General features: G+C 35.6%; 1 protein-coding gene across 12 annotated transcripts in view; it reads right to left on the reverse strand.

The window, feature by feature from the left end:
* Positions 1–23,605, reverse strand: part of kcnt1b (potassium sodium-activated channel subfamily T member 1b) — a 78,650-nt gene that overhangs the window by 25,618 nt on the left and 29,427 nt on the right. For 9 of the 12 annotated variants that reach the window (XM_027138261.2, XM_027138258.2, XM_027138252.2 and 6 more), the window contains 10 exons: positions 10,267–10,346; positions 8,745–8,835; positions 7,301–7,381; positions 5,439–5,487; positions 5,239–5,298; positions 4,498–4,572; positions 3,857–3,940; positions 2,351–2,445; positions 1,007–1,187; positions 719–883 (listed from right to left, as the gene is read on the reverse strand). In XM_027138261.2, coding sequence (XP_026994062.2) covers positions 719–883; positions 1,007–1,187; positions 2,351–2,445; positions 3,857–3,940; positions 4,498–4,572; positions 5,239–5,298; positions 5,439–5,487; positions 7,301–7,381; positions 8,745–8,835; positions 10,267–10,346 — 961 coding nt within the window. Of the gene's footprint in view, positions 1–718; positions 884–1,006; positions 1,188–2,350; positions 2,446–3,856; positions 3,941–4,497; positions 4,573–5,238; positions 5,299–5,438; positions 5,488–7,300; positions 7,382–8,744; positions 8,836–10,266; positions 10,347–14,140; positions 14,180–23,605 lie in introns of all 12 variants that reach the window. The other 3 variants (XM_027138257.2, XM_027138263.2, XM_027138265.2) reach the window with 1 other exon arrangement.

A 23,605-nucleotide genomic window follows, 5' to 3' on the forward strand; every position in this document is an offset into this window, starting at 1 on the left:
TTAGATCCGACAGCTGCACACAAATTAGGCTAAAAGCACACTACACAACTTAAAAGTGCAGATGAGCATCATAAATAACACTTTCTATCTGAATGCCGGACACAGAGCTCTGCTGCCTCACTTGCTTTAAGTGACTCATTTTCTCTTTGAAATTAATGACACTTCTTTAAGAGCTCAGCTTGACACAGGTCATCATCATGCTCAAGATCTCTGTACAATGTTACTTTCAGAAAAATGGCATTAGGGACTTAGGGGCAAATGATGATTAAGAGAATAAATAATGTAGATTATATAAAATAAAAAGTGCACAGAGAGTTTAAACATGGATAGACCTGTGCACTTTTTCTCTTTAACTCTAACTGCCATGACTAAGATATTGAACTCAAGTTAATAAGTTTTTAAAAATGAAACTTTATGTAATCCAGTTGAAGCAAAGCTTATCGTCAAGTTGAGTTTTTATGGTTTATGCGGGTGAATCTATCTGTCTGTCTGTCTGTCTGTCTACCTGTCTGTCTGTCTATCTATCTATCTATCTATCTATCTATCTATCTATCTATCTATCTATCTATCTATCTATCTATCTATCTATCTATCTATCTATCTATCTATCTATCTATCTATCATTAAGGATACTCCTTCCTGTTTATTTGACATACATCACTACACAATTCATGGAAATAACTTCACACTATAATAGCAATTGTTTAGTTTAATTTACCTGCAGTCTGGGATGCGCATAAAACTCATTGAGGAAGTCCATGAGGAGGTCAATCTTGAGTGAACTGACACAAAGGACCACATGTTTTTCAGTCTGAGCTCGATGTCTGCTGTAGTTACCGCCTGACTTCTGCCTCTCCATCCACAGATACGCTAGCTCCTCAAACTGTACAGAAAGTCGTTAAAAAGGCTGTAACAACAAATGAAGCCACAATGTCCTACTGACACTGTAGACCTGTTACAGCGCACATGTGACAAGTACCTCCAGCCACATGTGAAATTGTCCTACCTGCAATGGGAGAACTACAAGCGCCACACATATCATGATGACCACTAGTAGCTGAGAGGGCCAGATTTTTGGTGTGACATCACCGTAGCCCACAGTGGAGAAGGTGACGATGCAGAAATAGACCGAATCAAACAGGGAAAGATTCTTCCCTGCTCGCTCCAAGTGTTGAATCCCACAGGCCCTAAATATTTTGGAATGAAGCCATTAAAAATCTCACCATTAAAATGTTAACAGGCCAACATTTTAGTCAACAGTAAAAATGCAGAAACCCAAAATATCAAAATAATATCAAATATTTGCTAATGAGCTCAACTCCAAAAGATTAACATTGCTGCTAAAGTATTACAGCTATTAAGTATTACAACTTACACAGTCGTCTTAAAGCCACCTAGATCTTACCTAAATATTTAAACTTCACCTAACATTAAAAAATGTTTTTATTTAGAAATCCTGGTACTGAATTTGTTCAAAAGTGGAACACCTCATTGCAGTATTTTTATCAAAAAAAAAAAAAAAAAAACAACAACTTTAATGGTAAAACTAAAATGAATTTCCCGCTTACATAATTGAACATTTTGACAATATACTGTAGTACACAATGATAAATGGGAACTATTTCCAGTGGAACCTTCCGGTGGAAATGGTGAAAATGGAAACTGCGTTACTACTGAATGGTATTGCATCATTAAATATAAAAGCCAATCATGTTCAATTATGCAAATCAAAGCCTTGAAAAATGTTTCTTGTCTACTTGATCCTTAATATAACAGAGAAAGGGGTGGACATGTGACTTTTTCTTATTTGCATAATCGTATACTCTGGGTTTCTTGATGAATGTACAAGTGTAGGCGTTTCTGTGGATTTTTCTGTGCCTCTTGTCTAATGAAATATTCATGGAAACATCAATCAATATATTATTTAAGAGAAGAAAAAAGGAAAGGGTGATTTTTGAGTCAGAGATATGACTGTAACAGGTGGAGGGTGTGTTATGGTGGAAGTGTAGGGTGTGAGGGACATGTCTGAGAGACAAGCTAATGACTAATACAACATGCCTGAGCTCAGTTTCTCCCTGAAAATGAATACGGTTTAAATTTTTTTCGCTCTGTAAACAGTGAGCCATCCAAGAAATGGCAAGGTGAAAGGAGAAAACTTTTTGCTTTGCTTTCATCTCTTATGCTTCTTACAGTCTGTGTACAGTACCATACCAAGGGTCATGAGCAACAATAAAAAGACGTGCAGTCTCACCCGGAACCTGCTGTATTTTTTGTCACTGTTATTCTAAAATAACAAAGAAGTTGCTAATGTTTCTGAGAGGAACATAATGTAGAGGATCATATCACTTACCCGGTGAAGACCAGGCAAAGCAGCGTGCAGATGAGGATGAGCACCTGGTTAAACATAGCAGAGTGTGTGCGCTGGATGGCACGGTGAAGATCATTCTGCGGGACAGAAACAGCTTGACCACAGTGTTCCTGAATTTGTACAACTATTTAGCAAGAATCTGATCTTGGCTATAATATAATAACACGGATTGATCTATTTTTAATAGGAATGTTTAACTGAAATTGGAAAGGCTCAGAGAATATGGATAAAATCATTAACATGACTGAAAGATGAACTCTTACATTTTAGTACTTAACCACTGATGAATAGTTTATATCTAGACAATTAGAAATAGATGTTTTATTTCGCACCAAAGGACTCAAGAGGCATTTTCTAATAAATACAACTGGTTCAATTTCTCTAAATAAAAAAAATATATATAGTAATTTAAACTCTGATGACACTGACCAGTAAAAAGCACTTACTGTGGATGAAGGGAACGCATTAACTGTAACACATCTGTAAATTCCCATGTTTTTTCCCCTTATTTCAGTAAACCATGAAAGACTTCATGTTTGTATTAAAAAACATTGACCTCTGAACCCCTCTGCCACTTACAACTAAATTCTGATGTTAAGAAACATGTTCTTTAATAGTCCTGCAAATCTTTTCTGTCTTTAAACATTCTTCTTTTGCCTTTTTTTAAATTAAGTCATTAATCAAACCAGAGAGGGAGGTTTCCCTATGACAGATTCCCATACTAGTCTGTGGTCTCAACACCCTACAGCTAAATAATTTCCATAAAGTCATGTGACTGCATAAGCTGTAAAGGGGGATCTGCTAGAAAAAGCCGTCAGCATGTGTAGTAAAGTAGATTAGCTGAAATACAGGCAGTTTTTCATACATTGATTTCATACATTTGCTACAGTTTTCTTTCTTCCAGTTGATGATCCCTGGTCTACATCATATCAACATCTACACAACAAAAGGTAAATGATTGATTTCTAGCACTTTATTTAAATACGCTGCATTTCATTTATGAATTTTCACTCTTTCGTCTGACTTGAATAAATAAGTGGTGATCGACACTTTGTCAAATTGCTCAATATTTGGCCTGTTTCTTTGTGGTCGTACACTTAACAGAATTTTAGCAAATTTACATTATCTTCGGCAGAAACAGCAACAAGCATTTGTTCCTGACACCACCAGTATAATTTGTCTGGTTGATGTCTGTGCTGTTTAGTACAATCCACATCCACAGTTGTACAATTCAAAATAATACATACTCCCTGCCAAGTTCTTCTTGGCCATTTGACCTGACCATCTGCCAGGAGAAAGGAAGTTGGCACATTCTCAAATTCTGAATATTGATGACTCATTTTTAAATTACCATGATGCATATTATTTACAGCTTCCTGAACTGCTCTGCTTTGATTGGAGGTAGCATTACACAGCAATTGTTTTTTCCCCACCAATTGTCTCTAATTGAACGCTTTTAGCCATTAGTTGATTCTGTAGATTACTTACAATCATGTTCTCCAGTGCCGACTTGGCAAGCCAGCAATTAAGGAACACTGGGACAAATATGTTCCTCCATGGTGGCCAAAAGATCTGAAAGAAACATTTGATATAAGAATTGCATAATATTATTTACCTAAGATTTAGAAAAAGTATAGTAACAACAAAAATGTATTATTATTATTATTATTATTATTATTATTATTATTATTATTATTATTATTATTATTATTATTATTATTATTATTATTGGTATTGTTGTTGTTGTTATTGACATTTTCATTATTATGTAAATAAAGAGTTATTAAAAGCTATTTAAACAGTTCAGTTCGAGAAATTAAGAAATCATAAAGAATGTCAGAGCTGAGTTGGATTAGGCGTGTAGGTACATTTGTTATAAATAATTCACTGATGTGTTTCAGTTGCACTTGTTGCTGTTAAATGCATCCTGTGCATAAGGACTCCCAGGACTTACAATCCTCACTAGCTTTACAGTAGTTACTAAATAATTCAGTTTCTATATAGTGTCTATGTTTAAAATAAACACATTGGGGATTTGGATTAAAGCTTTGAGATTTAGAATATCAAGAAAAATGATTGCTTTAATTTTATTGTTTGGCTTTTATGAAGACAACAAATTAGCCACTTACTGTAATTATGAATGGCACTGTATTGATCATCTCAAGGATGAAGGAAACTTGGAAAAGCTGCTCAAAAATGTTTCCCTGAAACAAAAGAATTAGCAAAACAGTTACGCAAATATTCATTATCAGAAGCTAGAATGGTCTGGCCCCACTAAAGGAAAACACTCATTTATTCATTAGTTAAGTCCAAGCTGTAATGTCTTCTTCCATTATGCTGTTAGTATAACATCATTTGATCATACCGAAAGGCTAATGTCTTGATGATTTGAAAGCCTGTTACATTTTACCCTTAGAGCAGAATAATTTCTGTTAATCATGAAACAGAAAGAATAAAGAGAATTGCACAGGGTAAGAAACAAGAGCCATACTATCAGAGCTAAAGCTGGCCTCAACACTGAGGGCCTGTCCCACTAAGCTGTTTGCAGTTATTTCATGTGTATTAAAACCAGATTCTGAAAAAAAATGTCTTGTGTGTTGTGTATGAAAAAGAAAAACAAAGCTAACACAACTCAGAACAGGCCAGATGCACTGGGATATATTTTGGCTAGAAGGAGGACCTGCTACAGCCTTCAGTCAATAGAATGTTCATTACAGATATTGCAAGTGCGTTTCAGGTCTTGTTTGTGCTATGAGAGTATGACTTCTGCTTGTTTGTGCTTATGTGTGTATATCCATATGGCCCTCACAGTTCATTTGGATCAATATTATTCCAAACTGAAAAGGAAAAGAAGACGGCAGAGACCATACCTTGTAACTGAGATATGTCAAAAGCATTGCTTCTAGGAAGCTAATTAAGGCCACTGTCACCTAGAGCATGGGGAATACAGAAATGAAACAAAATATAATCTATTTCATACACCAATTATAAACAGAAAACAAAAGCTGTTTAAGAAATCTTTCTGCTGTTCAAAGACTCTTTCTTCTGATTCTATAGAAATTCTGCCTACCTGTATCGCCCATACAGGAGTCTTTCTGTTCACCCAGAATATCAAATCCCTGAAGAGAAAAAACATACATACATGTTTAGATATCCATATATACAGTACATTCAAATGAAATTAAATCAGAATTCCAACAATAATAAATCCATGTTTTATTTATGTGTTCACAGTAGAGTATGTGCTGGTATTACAATATGTAAAAATACTGCACAGACATTAGATAACATCAGATAGATTAACCTTAAATGTATGCATTACTCAACAAACTGACCTTTCCAGTCTAAAGTGAATTAATGGTAAACAGCAAAGTGTGTGTGTGTGTGTGTGTGTGTGTGTGTGTGTGTGTGTGTGTGTGTGTGTGTGTGTGTGTGTGTGTGTGTGTGTGTGTGTGTGTGTGTGTGTGTGAAGGCTGGGTGGGTGTGATGTTTGTTATTTTATAATACTAAACTAGGCTGATAAATGTTTTAGAATAATGTATTCAAGTAAAATGTAAAAATGTGAAATAAATTCATTTCCAGAAAACTTAAATTTAAAAGTACATGGGATCATAATGTCTTAATAAACTTTAATGAGAAACTCTACTATCTCAGATCTTTGTTTTAACACTCTTCAGTTTCCTTAGAATTCTGTTTATGTACATCAGAAATAAGTGTAAACGATATGCTATGTTGAAATATAAATGGATATTACAGTACTTTACAGTCCTGGTACAAACGAACGAACAAACGAATGAACGTTACAATAAACGCTATTCACGCAGATAGAACCTTACAATACAAATGTCATGCATTACTATAACCTATTGTAAAAAAGGAAACCCAAGTCATGGATTATGCTGCACAAATAGATGTGTAGGTTTTCAATGCTGTGAAAGTTATGTAACGCACACAAAAATAAACATTTTTGGAAGAAAAAACAGGAAAAGTTATTCCAAAACTCACTTAAGACCCATCAGTCAGGTGTGTTTTCAAATGAACAGAGGGCATAACAATCTGAGATGAGTTTGTGTGTCAATTTCTGTGTTACATGCACTGAGCTGTTAGTTTATTATGCACACCTTTAACTTTCACATAAATTGAAACTGATATCCAGGTAAGATAGACATGACATATCTGGGATATAGGATTGGGCAATATTATGTAATAAGAGCTGAAGAGATTTTAACAATATGCAAAAAAAAAATGCATGATAGCATGGACATGTAGGCTTGTTATTACCCCAGTGTTGGATTCTCAGTTCTGATTTGTCAGAGCAAAAGAGAGTGATATTCAATTAATTCAATTTGTACCTACAGTATAGAATTTTTAACAATAGACAGTGTCAGAAATCCAGAATAAGTATCAATGCAGCATTAAATTCTAGCAACAGCTAGTGTTTAATTAAACAACAAAATCGGCAAAACAAATGACAGACAGCATCTGAATTCAATAACATTGTGCAGAATGTGCAGATCTGAAAACACAGTTTGTCAGCTCCTAAAATGGGCTACAACAGCAGATGATCGTGTCAAGAGCTGATGCCAGTATAAAAGAAAGAAAGAAAGAAAGAAAGAAAGAAAGAAAGAAAGAAAGAAAGAAAGAAAGAAAGAAAGAAAGAAAGAAAGTGCATCTCTTTCTTTCTAAAACACATTTCAGTGAGTGAACGTGTTAAAATTGGAATATTTAGTTTAGGGAAAAAAGCAAGATACATGAGCAACCATGTGGAGTAACCTAATCCTCTTGGTACAACAAAAAAAAATTGCAACATGCACAAGATATTGTAGGTGAAACTAATAACCTACAGCTCAGTGCATTTATCTATATATATGTTGTGTAGCTACTCGGTGATGAAGCTCATAAATTATACACAGCAAACGATTCAATTCTCACCAGTTGATCTGGATGGGATCTGTTGTCTGATTGGTAGAGATTTTACTGCACAGAGTATCATTGACATTGAAGTAGGGCTTCCTGCAAACTCAGTAACACAGACAGACAAAAAAATGAAGTTCATTTCATTTGAAATGACCACAGACCATATCTAAAACTATCTTAAACTGAAGTTCTATGAACTCATGCATGTCAGACAGGGGTAAGATAGCTGATGATGTGCATTTGATGTGTAATCATTTAAGGCACCATTCAATCAATCATGACACATTAACACACTAAAAACTGTTAAAATATCATGTGTAGTGTAGAACCTGGTCTATGAGGGTAAGGAGAATCATCAAGGAGGTACAATTATAACAGACATACTGTATGGGCTTGGTATTTGCAGCCCAAATTTTCCGCATGCTTCAAAAAAGTAAACCAATAGAAAAGGCAAAATCACTAGCTCACAGTTTTCCCCAGTTTAAGTTCATGTTCTGTAAAATGTGTGTGTGTGTGTGTGTGTGTGTGTGTGTGTGTGTGTGTGTGTGTGTGTGTGAGTGTTTGGTGCTGGTTACGGTGTAATCCTGAATGCACTCAGTAATACAAATTAGGTAATAAAACAGAGGTGAGAATTATCCTGTCAGTTCAATCCGTCTCCGCTCTGTCCGCAGCTGACATTTGACCATGCCCAGTCTGCCACTAGCAGTAATATGCAATATTGACATTTTATCTTATAAAGAGATCTAGCTTTTTATATACTCTCATTTCCATTTCCACAGTGTTTCGAGCTAATTTCATAAATATCACATAAAATGCACAATTATGATTGGTTGTTCCTGTTTCTCACAATAGCACAAGGATACCAATAGAATGTGATTAAAAAAAAAACAAGGGATGTGTTCATTTGACGTAAATCTGAAATGGTAATAATGACCTCTGTTGACCATCTACAAAGATCATTGTCACGTAATTGCATTGCAAAGCATGTTATTTGACACATGTATAATTAGATGCTCCATAAGTGTAATAACCACATTTAGATCTGCCAGAAAAGATCTTAGGAAGGTTTAAATCGGAATAGCCTATTATTCCCCCCCGCCAAACCTCACACACAAACGCACGCACACACATACACACACACACACACACAACCCTGCAACTGATGCCTTTTGGTGTCTGGTTTCTATGGGAACATAGTCTTGTGCTCTCTAGACATAGTATGTTTTCCTCTCCCCCTTCTCTCTTTCTCTATCTCTCTCCCTCTCTATCACTCACACCCACACACAGGTCCACGGACACACATCACAGACACACAGAGTGCTTCAGTGGTTCATTTCTGAGCCTAGATATCTGCTGTTGAAAGAAAAGAAAAGGAATTGTAATGGGTTTAAAACCAGATCAGACACTGTGTACCAGAAAGCAGTTTCTTGCTGGTATTCAGGTACCTTACTAGTCTTACCGTTCGCATGGGACATCAAGTGATACTCTGAGAATGTAGAGGAGACATGTTAACAACTTCAGGGAGAGGTTGAAAAGGCGTATTCTGAGGCCTTCAAGACACAAAAAACAGTGTTAGAAAGTACAACTGTAATGTTTCTTTAAAAGCATTCAAATTTGAATTACTTTAAAGGCCTAGCTTGTAGAAAAAGGTCAAAATCATCATTTTATCATGAATTCATCTAATAGTTTGATTATTCAATTTTTATATTTCAAAGGCAAGCAGAAATTCAAGTTAGTCCTATTCTCATTCAGCATCAACTCATTTGCATGTAGTGCACTGCATAATGTACACCGCCAGTTCTAACCTACTAACCGACTGTGACTTTTAAAACTATTTTAATATTTGATGATACCTAACTGACAAGAGTCATTTAGATACAAATTCAGGAATCATGTGTTTTAATAAAAGTTTTTGGGATCTTGTCTTCAGAAGTAAAATATAAACATTTGAATAGTATTTTCTTAGAAGGACCTTTATTCTGACAGTCCTCCATGTCATGGTACTACATGCTTAAGAGGAACTAATTTAAAATGACTAGGCATCTTGTAATATAAATAATATACTACCATGCCTGGTCTTAAAAAATTAAAGCAGAGAGCTTTATAAAAACAAATGATTCTTTTTTTAAAGCAAACCTGACAGGTTTTATGAGTAATACCAAATGGAGCGGCCTTTATTGTTTTGTCAGATAATAAATTGTGTGAATATCACAAGTGCAAGTCACTGGACAGTAAAATGCTGAGAGACCATTTTATTTGCTCGCAATAGCTCTAAACACATAAATTGTGCTCAACAATGTTACAGCAGATCTATCAGCTCAGAGCAAAAAATACTTCCTTATATAATCCTTTATGTGTTCCTGTTTCTCTGTAATTCATGCAATAATTAGTGCTCACAAGGAATCACAATTAATAGTAAGTGTGCTTTCACAACAAAGAAAATGAAACAAAAATTATTAGTAGTAACATTAATAATATTTATTATTATGATTATTATTATAGCCCTCAGATGGTCCAGCGGCAGGATCCTGTGCTCTCATTGCACAGCCTGGGTTCAATGCCCGGGCAGGGCGCTAACCCAGCCACTGAAGAGTTAACTCTCAGTGCCGGTCCCGAGCCCAGATAAAAATGGGAGGGTTGTGTCAGGAATGGCATCTGGCTTAAAACCTGTGCCAAATCTAATATGCGGACCACGTGATCTGAACAGGGAGCAGCCATTGGAAGAATAAATAAATATGATTATTTTTATTATTAAAAGTAGTAGTGGTGATATCAGTAGTAGTCATCATAAAAATTATTAATAATAATTTCTGAATTTTATTTATAAATATTTTATTAATTATTATTTTTAATTGCACACAGTCTGGTTGGTCTCATAGTCTCTACTTTTTTATTCCTTAATTCACAGTTTTAAAATGTATACGTTTTTCAAGATTTTTCTACAGCAAGACATTTAATTAACTCAAGCAGGATTCACTTACTTGACCTTTGGTTTTTGATAAAGAAGAGCTTCAATCGTTCTTTAAATGTGTTTTCATTCACATAGAACTCCACCTGGACCCTGCACAAGAAATAAAAACACACTAAAATTACACATAATATAGAAAAGAAAAAAAAGACTGTGCATTTTATATACAGTATGTATCTAACACAAGGCTCTAATGGCATACAAAATATAATTACAGCTATACCAGCACAGCATTATAACAGGGCCACGGAAATGAGAACATAACAGATTTTAAAAAATGTTGATCGTCTTTATTCCCTGCTACTTATCCTTGCTTTCAACAGAGCCTGTCTCTTACAGAGAGCACTTAGAAATATAATATCCTCATATTTGCATTATATTACTGCTGTTCTATCTCAAAGCTTTGAATTGAATAAGAGACATGAGATAAGTGAGACACGCTAAAATGTACAGCATGCATGACCCATTTTTTAGAAACACAATGAGCTCCATTACACAAACAATACCATTGCGTTTCTGCTGCATTTGAAATACCGTCTATTTACAATTGATCTTACATTCAACTAGAGATAATAAGGGAAACCTTTTTATTATTCAAATCTGGAACCACACCTGGCTTTTAGTCAAATACTTTTCAATGTAGTATTGGTTGTTCGAATATTGACTGAAAAAGGAAGAAAAAAATGAACACAAGCCAGTACAATGTGATGTCTGAGCACTACAGATATTATGCCACTCATCCAAGTTACTTTTAGAAAGTTTAGTCTATGATGTTTCAAACCTGACTCTGTACAGTACTGCTTCTTCCTGTCAGTGTAATTTCAGCTGAAACACTGAATGGTTCAATGGTCCATGGTTTATACTTTACACTCAGTCCTGTGCGTTAGCATTATTATTAATATATAGTAGGATATTGTGATGTAAGCAACCCGTCAAGTAGAGGTAGCAATCAGTTCATCAAATCTTAACATGTATTACACTGATTTAGATTTAGATTTTATTGATTTGGCTCTAAAACAGCATGGCTCTAAATGTAGTTCCAACTGTGACATTTATAAAAATTCTCTCCTTCTAAAACGTTGGGATTTCCATAGTGACATAGTGATGTGTGACATCAAGGGTCTTTGGTCTTATCTTAAAAGGTTCAGTGCAGCTGCAGAAGCTTTTTTCATGCCAACCAAGCAGGACCCACTTGGTTAATCAGTTGATATTGGTCCAGTAAGCGATCAGGTGTGCCTCCTGTTTGGCTTAAATGAGACCCTAAAGCCACACTGGTGCTTTGCAGATAAGACTAAAGACTTAAAATAACCGGATTTAAAATAGTTGTTATGATGAAGTTTTCTGTGAGGAAATGTTTATATAGCAGTTTTGGAGGGATTCTTCTCATTTTAACAGTCAGAGCTGAATCTGTTCCTTGTCTGAGACATGAAAGTGTTCAGGATGTAGGCCAAGAGGGAAAAAAAAGGAAAGGCTGGTGTGCAAACACATTTTATAGTGTTAAAGAGAAAGTATTACATGATAACAGGAACTAACTTGTTTTACAGAGTATATTAAGCATAACTATAAATGAAACAAATATACATGTAACTGTTTATTAAATAAATATTTTTAGCATTTGCAATCAAGCGCTATAACGAAATACGTTGAGTTGTACAGTTATTAGGAGATAATCAGCTTCAGGTGATTAGACTTGATGATTGTAAAGTCTACATTTTCAGATCTATTTGGTGTCACACTGTTTACACAAGGTAAATAATTTCCAGAAAAAGCAGCAATCAAAAAGGTTTTCTTATCATTACAGTTTTACTTGACAGCAAACACGAATGAAGACAAAGTGGTCTCGAAGAATGATGTACAATGAATAATACATTAGATTGCCATTCCGGCAATCATTTCCTCTTAAAAGCCAGATGACTTGAAAATGAGGCGCTATGGGATTCCTTATTGGTTTTGCAGAGGTACTTGTGGAGCAACAGGGATGAGAGCAGGGCCTAACATGCATAAGCCACAGATACTTGCCTGATAATTAGACTGACATAGAGCAAAAGAGAGAAAAATGTGTGTGAGAGAGAGAGAGAGAGAGAGATATCTAAAAGATATATACTGTATTGCTTGTACCACATTGCTTGTATAGTAGGAGAAACAGGGGGAGGATATAATGTGTTGCATTGAAAAGGAGAAAGGGAGAGAGGGAGGAAAGGGAAAGGGAAAGAGCTGTCATCCATTGTTTCCCGCTTCCCTGCACCCACGTCTTTAACGTTTCTATGGTGATCGCAGTAAAATGGGGCATATATATATATATATAGGAAGTACTCCTAAATAACTACATCAATACTACAGAGATAATTAATAAACTAAACTTCTAGTAGTTTTATCACTTACATAATCAAGTGCAAATATGTACTTTTGTCTTCATATATTGCGAAAAATGTAAATATTACCTCAGTTTTCTGTGCAATTCACATTCAAACTCAGCAGTCAGCAGGAGCTCATCAAAATAAATAAAAAAACAAGCCTAGACATGAAATAGAATAAAACCATTTGACCCTTTGAGTAAACTACACTTGAAGCTCTATCCTTGAAAAGTTCTGCTTCTGTGTAGACTTCTTGTATACATTTAGCCCACCCACACGTGCACGCACATCATCATCCAGGCGCTGTGCAAGGGCTATAAATAGTGTTAGAGACATGAATATATAACTGTTGAACAATCAGCAAGCTCATTTTAGCCTCTTACGTCTGTAGGTTTAATTACGTCTAATATGTTTAATGTAAGTTTAATAAGATTTATACAGTACATGTGGTCTTTATCAATGTGCCGATGTTTAAAACCTTAAAGAGGTTTTAAATTAGACACATTAACGGGAACCTGATGGACTGCTAACAACATAGCCAGCAAAAGTAAACAATCATCTTGATACCTTCTGTGAGGTCAACATTTCAATAGAAAACTAATTATTTCGGATAATAAAAGCCTCTCATTGCATTCACACAAAAAAAAGAAAATTGCTCAGATGTATACATTTTGTGCTGAAAATATTAAATAAATAAATAAATAAATAAATAAACAAACAAATAAATAAATAAACAAACAAACAAACTATAATTACTTTGTACTGGATCAAGTGCTTTTTTTATAGGCATCAAATGATGCTATGATTTCCATGTGACGATAACTCAGACTGCAAGAAATATTTTTTTGTTCAATATATTACACTCCTATTAGCTGTTTATTTGAATTCTGCCATCTTCTTGTTCATATATCATCATATTATCATATTACTGTTGTAATTTTCAGCATTTCTTATCCCACATATTTTCTCCCTACATTTTATATCCCTTATAATAATATCCACATTTTCTATCCCTAATTTGAAAAAAAAAAAAAACAATTGCACTAACTTTGTTGTCATTGTTTCATTTCAACATACAGTACGAAATAAAAAAATGACAATATTTTCAATATATCATTGTCAAATTCAGAATGTAACATGGAACAACAGCATTATTCCCTCAAAGCAGATCCATCACTATGTCATGTCCTATTTCCATGATGCAAACCACCAGCACACAAGTTTTATACAAAATATTTCCGCCATTACTTTTCTTTCCCTGTCTTGAGAGTTTCTCTCTCTCTCTCTCTCTCTCTCTCTCTCTCTCTCTCTCTCTCTCTCTCTCTCTCTCTCTCTCTCTCACACACACACACACACACAGATGGAGGAAAATAAGGCTGATAAGCATCCATTGGTAGAAACCACACGAGACCAGCAGAATGCACAAGGGTTTATTAGACTCTGTAACAAAGCACAGTACAAAATGACAAACAATTTACAGAGCCAAGAACGATCGCCCCATAATGGACACGTCTCTGTGCTTTCTGAACTTACTGTGCATTAGTGGAATCCATGCTGTACTCTTCTGAATACCTGAGAAGATCACACACATAAACATCCTGAAATAAAGATAAACAGAGCTACAGTATGGGATTCATGCAAAGTCAGGCACGGTGCAAGCATGCAGTAAGCCAGAGACGTTGGAGTACTTCTGTTTACATACTGCAGTAGTTTTTGTCGAGGTATTACACACTTCTGTTTACGATTGTTGGAGCTCAGGTATAAGATTCTAACAATACAAACAGAAAACAATTGATTCCTGAAAGGTGAATTGTCATTGGAGGCTGGCACGTAATGGAAACTGAGGGCTGAGTGCACAGGACACTAGAGATAAGAGCAGTAATTGGCTTTTTTATGGATGTTTTACTGTAAATTGCTGTCTGTCTTTATGAACCATTTCAACCTGAATTGAACATGAAACAAGCAGTGGCTATATTATATATAACTTAGGATACAAGGTTAGATTAGTGAATTAAATGTCAGAATCATTTTTTTTGTTAGATTTGCAAAATTCTGATTTCTGCCGATAAAATATTTGCTCAGAGTAAATGCTATGATCTCTTTGAATGCTCCAGACATATATATATATAAAAATAATAATGTATAGTCACCAGTATCCTAATTATGATAACAGGTGTCTCTACCTCTTGTAAGTCATACTGCATGTTAATTCAAAATCCAACCAAATTTGCAATGGTAATGTGCACAGTGTGAAGAGTAAATTGTCCCTCTGCATGAGCTGGCATGAACTTCTTTTTTTAAGGGTTTAACTACTGGTTTGTTTTTCTCAATACATGTCTTACAGACACAAAGCAATAACATTGGCCTTAGTTGAGCTACTAGATTATGTCTATACACTATATATTTATACATTATTTGGCCACAATATGTGGACACCTATCCATCACACCCACATGTTCCCATGGCTATAAACTGTGGCCTGGTCCAACCTTTGCTGTTATAATCACCTCTACTCTTCTAGGAGGGTTTTAACACTGATTTTGAAGCATATATGTGGGGATTTTGTATTCATTCTGCCACAAGAGCATTAGTGAGATCAGTCACTGATGTCAAGTGAAAAGATCTGACACACAGTTGGTGTTCCAATTCATCCCAGTGATGTTTAAAGGGGTTGAGGTAAGGGATCTGTGCAGAATACCTGAGTTCTTTCACTCCAACTTTGGTAAACCATGTCTTAATGGTGCTTGATTTGCGCAGAAGGGTATTTTCATGCTGTAACCTGTTTGGACCCTTTAGTTCCAGTGAAGGAAAACTGTAATGCTACAACATACAAAGACAGTGTTGCGCTTCCATCTTTGTGACAACAAATTGATAAAGAACCACATTTGGGTGTGATGGTCAGATGTCTACATACCGTTGGTCATATGTGTATAAATATAGTCATCAAATGGGACCGGCAATGAAATCACTGAGCTTAACCACTTTCTGCTAAAATGGTAATACTGCTAAGAATTACCTGCAGATTTTCATCCATTTCAACCCAAAATATCATGGGGTTCGAAAATCATGTTGAATCAAATCCACAGTATCAAAACTGTTTGCTAATTTTGAATAAGAGCACACTTGTGCAATAGCAAAACACCAAAGTTATAAAATCTGCTATAAAAAGAATATGACACAGGATGATGCAAAACTCACATAAACGCTGAAACAAATGCATCAAAATAAAGAAAGTATGGAGAAAAATGAGACTGCTGATGATTGAATGGATGCCTTCTCATCTGTGAAATATAGTTGTTTGCCTCAGTGCATAGGGTTCACTTATCTTTATTGATATGACTGCTGACACGTGGTCATGCATTTCACTTACTGAAGATAAGACTGAAGGCAAGAAGCCAATGAAGCCAGAAGGAAATGAAAATGGCTAAACCAGAAAAGATACCCAGACTCAAATACCCAGCTATCACTGATTAAAAGGAATTTGTAAAATTTGCCATATATAACAGTTTTGTTTATGATTATACATTTTTTCCAATTACAAATTAATTAGTTCATTCACTCATTCATGCTTAATAATCTGACAACCCTAACCCTAGGACCATGTTAGATTTGGAGTCTATCCTGGAAACACCGTGGCAGGAATAAATAATTAATTTTCAATTCCTGCCCCATTACTTAGGTTTCCCCTTCATGCACTAGAATTAATAAAATACCGAGCTGAATTTAGACACCTCAATCTTTCAAAAAGACACTTAAACCTTCAATGTTATACAAAGTCAGCACTCACATCTGTGATTGGCTAGCTAGACGTGCACTAAAGAGGCCAGTAATACAAAAAATATTCACACATCAAAAGCATAAACACAGCAGAATATCAAAAACATCAGAACATGTGAAAATGCAGCATTCAGTAAGACATCAGCATTAATTCATAAAAGGGGACATCATACTGGACATCAAGTGCTTATCTGCTGATTGATACCCATTCAAACAATATGGACAATTCAGTGATGCCTTTGGGAGGAAACTGGAGTACCAAGAGGAAACAACTGAAGCAGTGTGGAGGGTGAGAGACTAATCCACCACATACCAATATAATATTAATAATTGTTTTCACTAGACTAACTAGATTGAAAAGTGTTATTATTTTTCTTTGTGAAAACTATATGCTATGTCCAATAGTAACAAGCATGTGATGAGCAATAAGGACCCACACTTTCTGTATTAATGAGTTAATGTTGATATGGTTCTAAATGTGCTTAAATGTGCTATAGTGCTTCTTGCTTTGGTGTTGCATTTTACGTTAATTGTTAATGTGTTTTGTTCCATTTGGACCACCATTTTAGTCCATACTGGAAAACAGCCAAATATGCTTTTTGGATTTCCGGTCATAGATGCTGTGGAATTGAGAGGATCCAGACTTACAATCTCTCAGCAACAGTGCTAAACCTTAATCAGATACACCACTTGAGAGTACTAATGCTGTCAATCTGCACTATAAGCTCACATTTACAGTGCCATTTTACAGTCCACAAATCTAAAGTGCTGAACTGTTCTGTGAACCTAGTGATGTTTGGTAGCATCAGATTGTAGATAATAAAAAAGTTTCCATATAATTCAGGAAAATGTTTAATGGTAAGAAAAAAAAATCAAGGGTATTTGTTAAACAATACATGTACACTGACCTTTAAGGCCAGAAAAGTTAGAGGTAGGGCTTTAGGGATAATATCTCTGACCTTATACCACACTACATACAGGGCAGGATGTACTGTAATGGCCCCCAAAAGTTGGATTTGAGATCTATTGCTCGTTTTTACTATTTGAAGCAGCAGAATGGAGGAAACTTCATTCACATAAGTGTAAAATGCAAAATATGAAAATTCAAGCATTTTGATTTACTGTAGTGCTCAACTACTTGTCAGCTTACACTATACAGTGTCCCTCAGTTTGACACAGGCACTGAATTTCATCTGAAACCAGGAGCTTAAATATAGTGAGGCTTTATACAGAGACCTTGAAACTACAATATCATTTTATTTACCATGCTTGGAGCAATACTGCATTGACCCTCACACCTCTTACACAGGTCATTTTTTGTGCAGTACTGTTCTCATGGATTAGTTTTGTGATTATTAAAAACACTATTTTAGGAAACAAAACGCAATCAAGTCAGATGAAACACTACCAGTTTAACTGAGCAAAGCTAATGACAGAAATCAGTTAAATGGGCACACCATATTATACAGTAAAGATTAAGGGCATTTACTAATGCAGATAGTTTGACTGGAAGATGTCACTAAACTTCAATTGTTGTCTGTAATGGCCATCATTTAACAACGCATATTCACCTGAATTTTATACAAATCCACTGTCATGTAAACAGGTCTGACAAAATGTTGCCTACAAATACTCAGGCCCAGATTTACTAAAGGTAAATGATCTCTTGTAGTACATGTACTTGTGTCATTCATTAGGTTCCAACAACATTAAAATGAGATTTTCATTCACCCTACGTATGAAAAGAAAGTACACTCTGTTCAATTGTTTTTCAGGTTTAGGTATATTGTAGTTTTTCAGTGTGTTATAATGGATGCGCTGCTATGCACATATAACTGGGTTTAGTTTGGCTTTTCTGCGAGTTAAACAAGATATACAGTATACTCCAAAGTTGATCAGAAAAATCCTGCACATGTTTTGGCTTTCCGGCATCATACCAGCTATTTAAAAATAATCCCAACACAAACTATTTTGGTCTTTTGGAGGAGCAAGCACAACAGCACCACCAGTGGTCATAAGAAAAATACACAGAACGGTATAAAGAAGTGAGTCTCCAAACCCCAGACTGTATCAAGTGATTGCATAGAGTGGAATGCTCCCTATATACAGTATGATCTTAATTTTCCATGCAAAATAAACATCCTTTTATCCTTAGCATCCTTTTCCCCCAAAATGTCTTTGTAGGAGAAATCAAAATCCAAAGTCACAGAAAAGAAAACTATTGAAGTTGAATGAAGAGAATTCAGTTGTCTAAATGTGTGTGTAATAATTTTGCCCAATATCGCTATTATTTTTCTATCACTTAGGCTAATAACATAATGCATTGCTTAAACCTGTTAGTTTACCAAGTTATCGATAGATATGAAATTGTACTCTTCCCATCTAATGTCCTGTGCACCTGAAATGCCTGAAGAACCCGTAACTAACAGAGCTTCTACAGTACCGTTTCCTGTTTTTAATTATCAGAGTTAAACACGTCTTAGAGCAGGGTTTTCTTTCTTTGACATGAGGAACCCCTGCACAGCTTTTTGTTTGTTTTTCCAGCTCCAACATCTGATTCAACACACACAAGGCTTCAAATTAGCTGAAATGTTGAATCAGGTGCTTTTGAAAACAGAAAAACACAAAACTTCAGTGTAGGGGTCCTAGCACTAAGACTGAAAATATCTTCAACCTAGGATGCTTGTAGTACCACAGGTCAGGTCTTTCACAATTAAATGCCTGTGATTAACCTGTAATGGTGGGGTTATGGATAGAAAAGAAACAGTTTACTGAAACACAGTTACTAGCTTTGAGAGTAAAATTTCCACAAGTTGCATTTTTTAACTGTCAGTTACTGTTTTATTGTTATGATTCATCAAATAACATACTTTCTGAACAGTTTAGTAGGAACACATTTACTCATGCTCATTCATGCTCAGTTATCCAATCAGCCAATCGTGTGACACCAGCATAAAATCTTGTACATATGGATTAAGCACGAATAAAAGTTTAGAACTTTAGATTTTACAAAATGGTGCAAAAAAAAAAAAAATCAAAATACAGCATCCTATGAGCTGCAAATCTGCAGATGGAAATAAGAGAATGATAAGAGAATGGCCAGACTGTTTCCAAACTGACATGAAGGTAAATGCCACTCTTTACAAACATGCTAATCAAAAAGATTATTATTATATTATTATATATTATTGCAGTAAGCTCAACAGGTCACAGACAGTCTACAAGTTCTTAAAACCTCAAAGCTCTGCTTGGATTATATCTTGGTTCTTTCAAAATTTTGTCCTAAAAGATACTGTAGTTTTTAGATGGACTCTTGGTTAGGTTCTTAGGTTCCTTGTCAGGTTTAAACTTAAATTAGGATGGCTTAATCAACCTATTAAAGTAAGTTTGTAAGGGTGAAGCTGCACTCAAATTAGCACGCTCTGTAAGAAAGAGAGGAAAGTGATCACAGGACCTAGATATCTAGTTGCTAACAGTTTCCTCACTTTCTGCTTGCGTGAGCATGCAAGTTGCAGCAGGAAAACGGAAAAGCCCTTAATATCAGCAAAAAGGAAGAAACGGAAACGGAAATGAGAGAAATCTCAAGTAAAACATAATATACTCAATCCTGAAAGGTAAAAAGCTCTCTGGCAAATTCAATATATTTTTTCTAAAGTGGTTATAAGCTAAAGGTTATTCATTTGACCCTGTTCAGGTTTGTGGGGTATCAGGAGTCTATCCCTGGAACAGTGGATTTGAGGCAGGATTAACCCCTGAATATAGAGAAATTGCTTGTTCTATGAAAAAAGCTTGAAGTTGGAGAGGCTATATAAAGGATCAATAGGTGCTGTCTTATTAGGAGATGTATCTTTAATTACTGCAGTAAATAAAGCTTCTGAAGGAATCAAGATTAAAAATGGTGTTTGTAATCAGACACAGCTGGGTACTTGTAGTTCTGCTTAACAATGAATCTAAATAATATGGATGGATGGATGGATGGATGGATGGATGGATGGATGGATGGATGGATGGATGGATGGATGGATGGATGGATGGATGGATGGAGAGAGGGGGGGGAGGAAAGAAAGAAAGAAAGAAAGAAAGCTTTTTAGTAATGTTTTGTGTTTTCTCAATCTCCACTTGTCCACACTTGTCCCCCAGCTAAACTCTGCCCTGCATGGGTCAGCCACTGCACTCTCCCACTGTCACAGGCATTTAAAACACAGTCAGAGAGTTTACACTAACATCAGCCAAGTATAATAAAACCAAAGGACAAGAGTACATGGATGCTGAATACCTCAGACTAGTAGAAGTCACAAGCAAGCTCCTCTCTGGACATTTATGAAGTTCCTTCTTAAAGTGGTGGACATGCAGGACGATTTTTTTAGTTTGAAAGTTAATAGATGGTTTGTACTTAATTAAAGACATCATTCCAAAATGAATTACATTTCAAAGGCGACAGTATATGACTGATATATGACAGGAGCCTGTCACACTGTTTCGCCACTAATCCATATATTTATATTCGCTCAAAAACATGCACAAGTTTAAGTCAAAACGTTGCTACCTTCAAATGTATTAAATGAAAAGTTTTTAACTGATAAGATTTTTTGTCATGTTGTCATGTGAAAAATAAATTACTTTTTTCACTTTAGTAGTGAGTAAATTTTACTAATTACAGTATATGATTTTAAAGAGTATTTACTACTCATTTTGCCTGATCTCATTGAGCTCTTATTGAGTATTTCTTAGCTTTCAATATGTACATTAGCCATAATCTGACATGCTGAAAAGCCAATAATGTATAAATGTATAAACTACAAATGTATAAATGTATAAATTATAGATGCTAGTTTATCCTGTTATTAGCAAAGAAAACAGGCTAACTTAGTTAAATATAGATTGTTAATGGTAATGCTATTGACAACTTGTTTTTCTTTGCAAGAGTTATTTGCTCTAAAGTACATGGATAGCTACAGTATAGCACTCACTGTGAAGCATTGCTGAACATGACATGATTATTGATAGATTTTTATTTATTAATGAACCAGATTTGCTCTTGACGGACAATAAACAGAACCCATTCCATTGTAGCATATTTTATTAGCCTACACGGTCCCTGTGTTGCTGTTACTATAGAAACAATAATCTATTACAACAAGTGCAATATAAAGCACCGATTTGCAGCAGGAAGTACTCTCAGAGCTGCTGTTATAGAAAAGTTATCAACTTCTGACCAATCAGAATCAAGAATTCAACTGTGCTATGGTATTAAAAATCACTGATTAAGTGAATACTGATGTATAGAGAGAAATTACATAATACAAATGACCTAACAATAATACTTATAGTATCATATTGGCTTCATATCTTTTTATGCTTATCAAAGTAAAATTAGAGAATGCACAGGAATTAGAGGTCCAGTTCAACTGGTATAATCAGGAGCAAATCGTCCCTGATTCACTTTTGTCATTTTTTACCCAGACTGCACATTAAGGGGTGTTTCTGCACACAACTTTGCTAGACTAACCCTGTCCTTTCCACTATCATGAGTTTTGAGGAAGGCCGACAACATGAAAATTTTTATTTTTAATTTGTAAAAAGTTTTATATAGTCTGTACAGAGAGCATTAATAAACTTCTTTCAGCAAATTAAAGTACAGAAAATATTAACATTCAGGAAATGGAAGTCTAAGATTCTGGCCATTCATTCATTCATTCATTCATTTTCTACCGCTTATCCGAACTACTCGTGTCACGGGGAGCCTGTGCCTATCTCAGGCGTCATCGGGCATCGAGGGAGGATACACCCTGGACGGAGTGCCAACCCATCACAGGGCACACACACCCTCTCATTCACTCACACACTACGGACAATTTTCCAGAGATGCCAATCAACCTACCATGCATGTCTTTGGACCGGGGGAGGAAACCGGAGTACCCGGAGGAAACCCCCGAGGCACAGGGAGAACAAGCAAACTCCACACACACAAGGCAGAGGAGGGAATCGAACCCTGACCCTGGAGATGTGAGGCGAACGTGCTAACCACTAAGCCACCGTGCCCCCCAGATTCTGGCCAGTCATTTACAATTTAGCACTTAGACAAATTGGGCTATCTGGAGCGAAAGTTGAGCAATCCCAAGAGTCAAACTCAGAATCATGTAACGAATCAAGGCAGATTTCTAGTTACACTGCATCCTTAAAGTACTTAAAGAGATGTATCCATGAACACACAGCTATTTTTCATGTTTCATAACTTGGTTAACACACACACTTTGCTCTACAAAGCCACACAGAGTTTAATTTTCTTTTCACCGACCAGATTCAATCTCTGGTCTAAAATGCTACTAAATTGTTCTCATTTTAAGTCTTTGTGTAGTTAGTTATTGATATTGCCTTAGTAAGACAGCATATCCAGTTTCTTCACTAAGATATATATCCGGTCATTGAGGATTTAAGTACATCTCATAATACTATAACATCAACAGAGGAATTCTCCTACAGCTACTATCATAGAGCTTAGTGAGCTCCTGTACTGTAGCTCATTTAATATATGCTAGCATACAAATGAATTATCTTACCTTTTAAGGAGAGTTTTATGATATCCGAAAGGCTTTGCTGTTTAGCTAGAACCTCCTGAAGTGTACACGATAGCAAACAGCATCAATAATTAAGTGGTGTTAAATCTAATGTCTTCAGATTGATGGCAGGAGACAGTGGAATCAATCACATGCTCCTAAGCTCCTAAAGCCTACAGGAGTACTACTTTATCATTGTGTTTCACACGCACTGACAGTGTGGCCCTTAAGCTGAGTGCCTGTTAGACACGAGTTTTGAGCATTACTCTGCTAGAAGGATATGAAGTGACGCTTTATAAAATCAGTTTGGGTGAAAACAGAAAAAAACACACATCTTGACGCTAATGACCCCACGTCTATATTTTGACACTAAATTTTTATAGTTTTCTTTTCAATCAGTGAACTGAATTAAAACTACAATGAATATGCTGGGTTCTCAATTGCATTTTTTGACTATATAGTACTCAGTCATAGAAAGGGAATGATTCAGCCACACTATCTGGTGTCGCTCAGAAGAGGAAGGCTTTCCTTTGAGTTCGGTTCCTTAAAGGTTTCTTTCTCATATTATCTCAGGGAGTTTTTCCTCGCCACCATCACCTCTGGCTTGCTCATTAAGGATATGTTGAAAATGGTTATCATGGTTTTATATATTTCTGTAAAGATG

Source organism: Tachysurus fulvidraco, chromosome 9, assembly GCF_022655615.1.
Source record: "Tachysurus fulvidraco isolate hzauxx_2018 chromosome 9, HZAU_PFXX_2.0, whole genome shotgun sequence".
NCBI classification, from domain to species: Eukaryota; Metazoa; Chordata; class Actinopteri; order Siluriformes; family Bagridae; genus Tachysurus; species Tachysurus fulvidraco.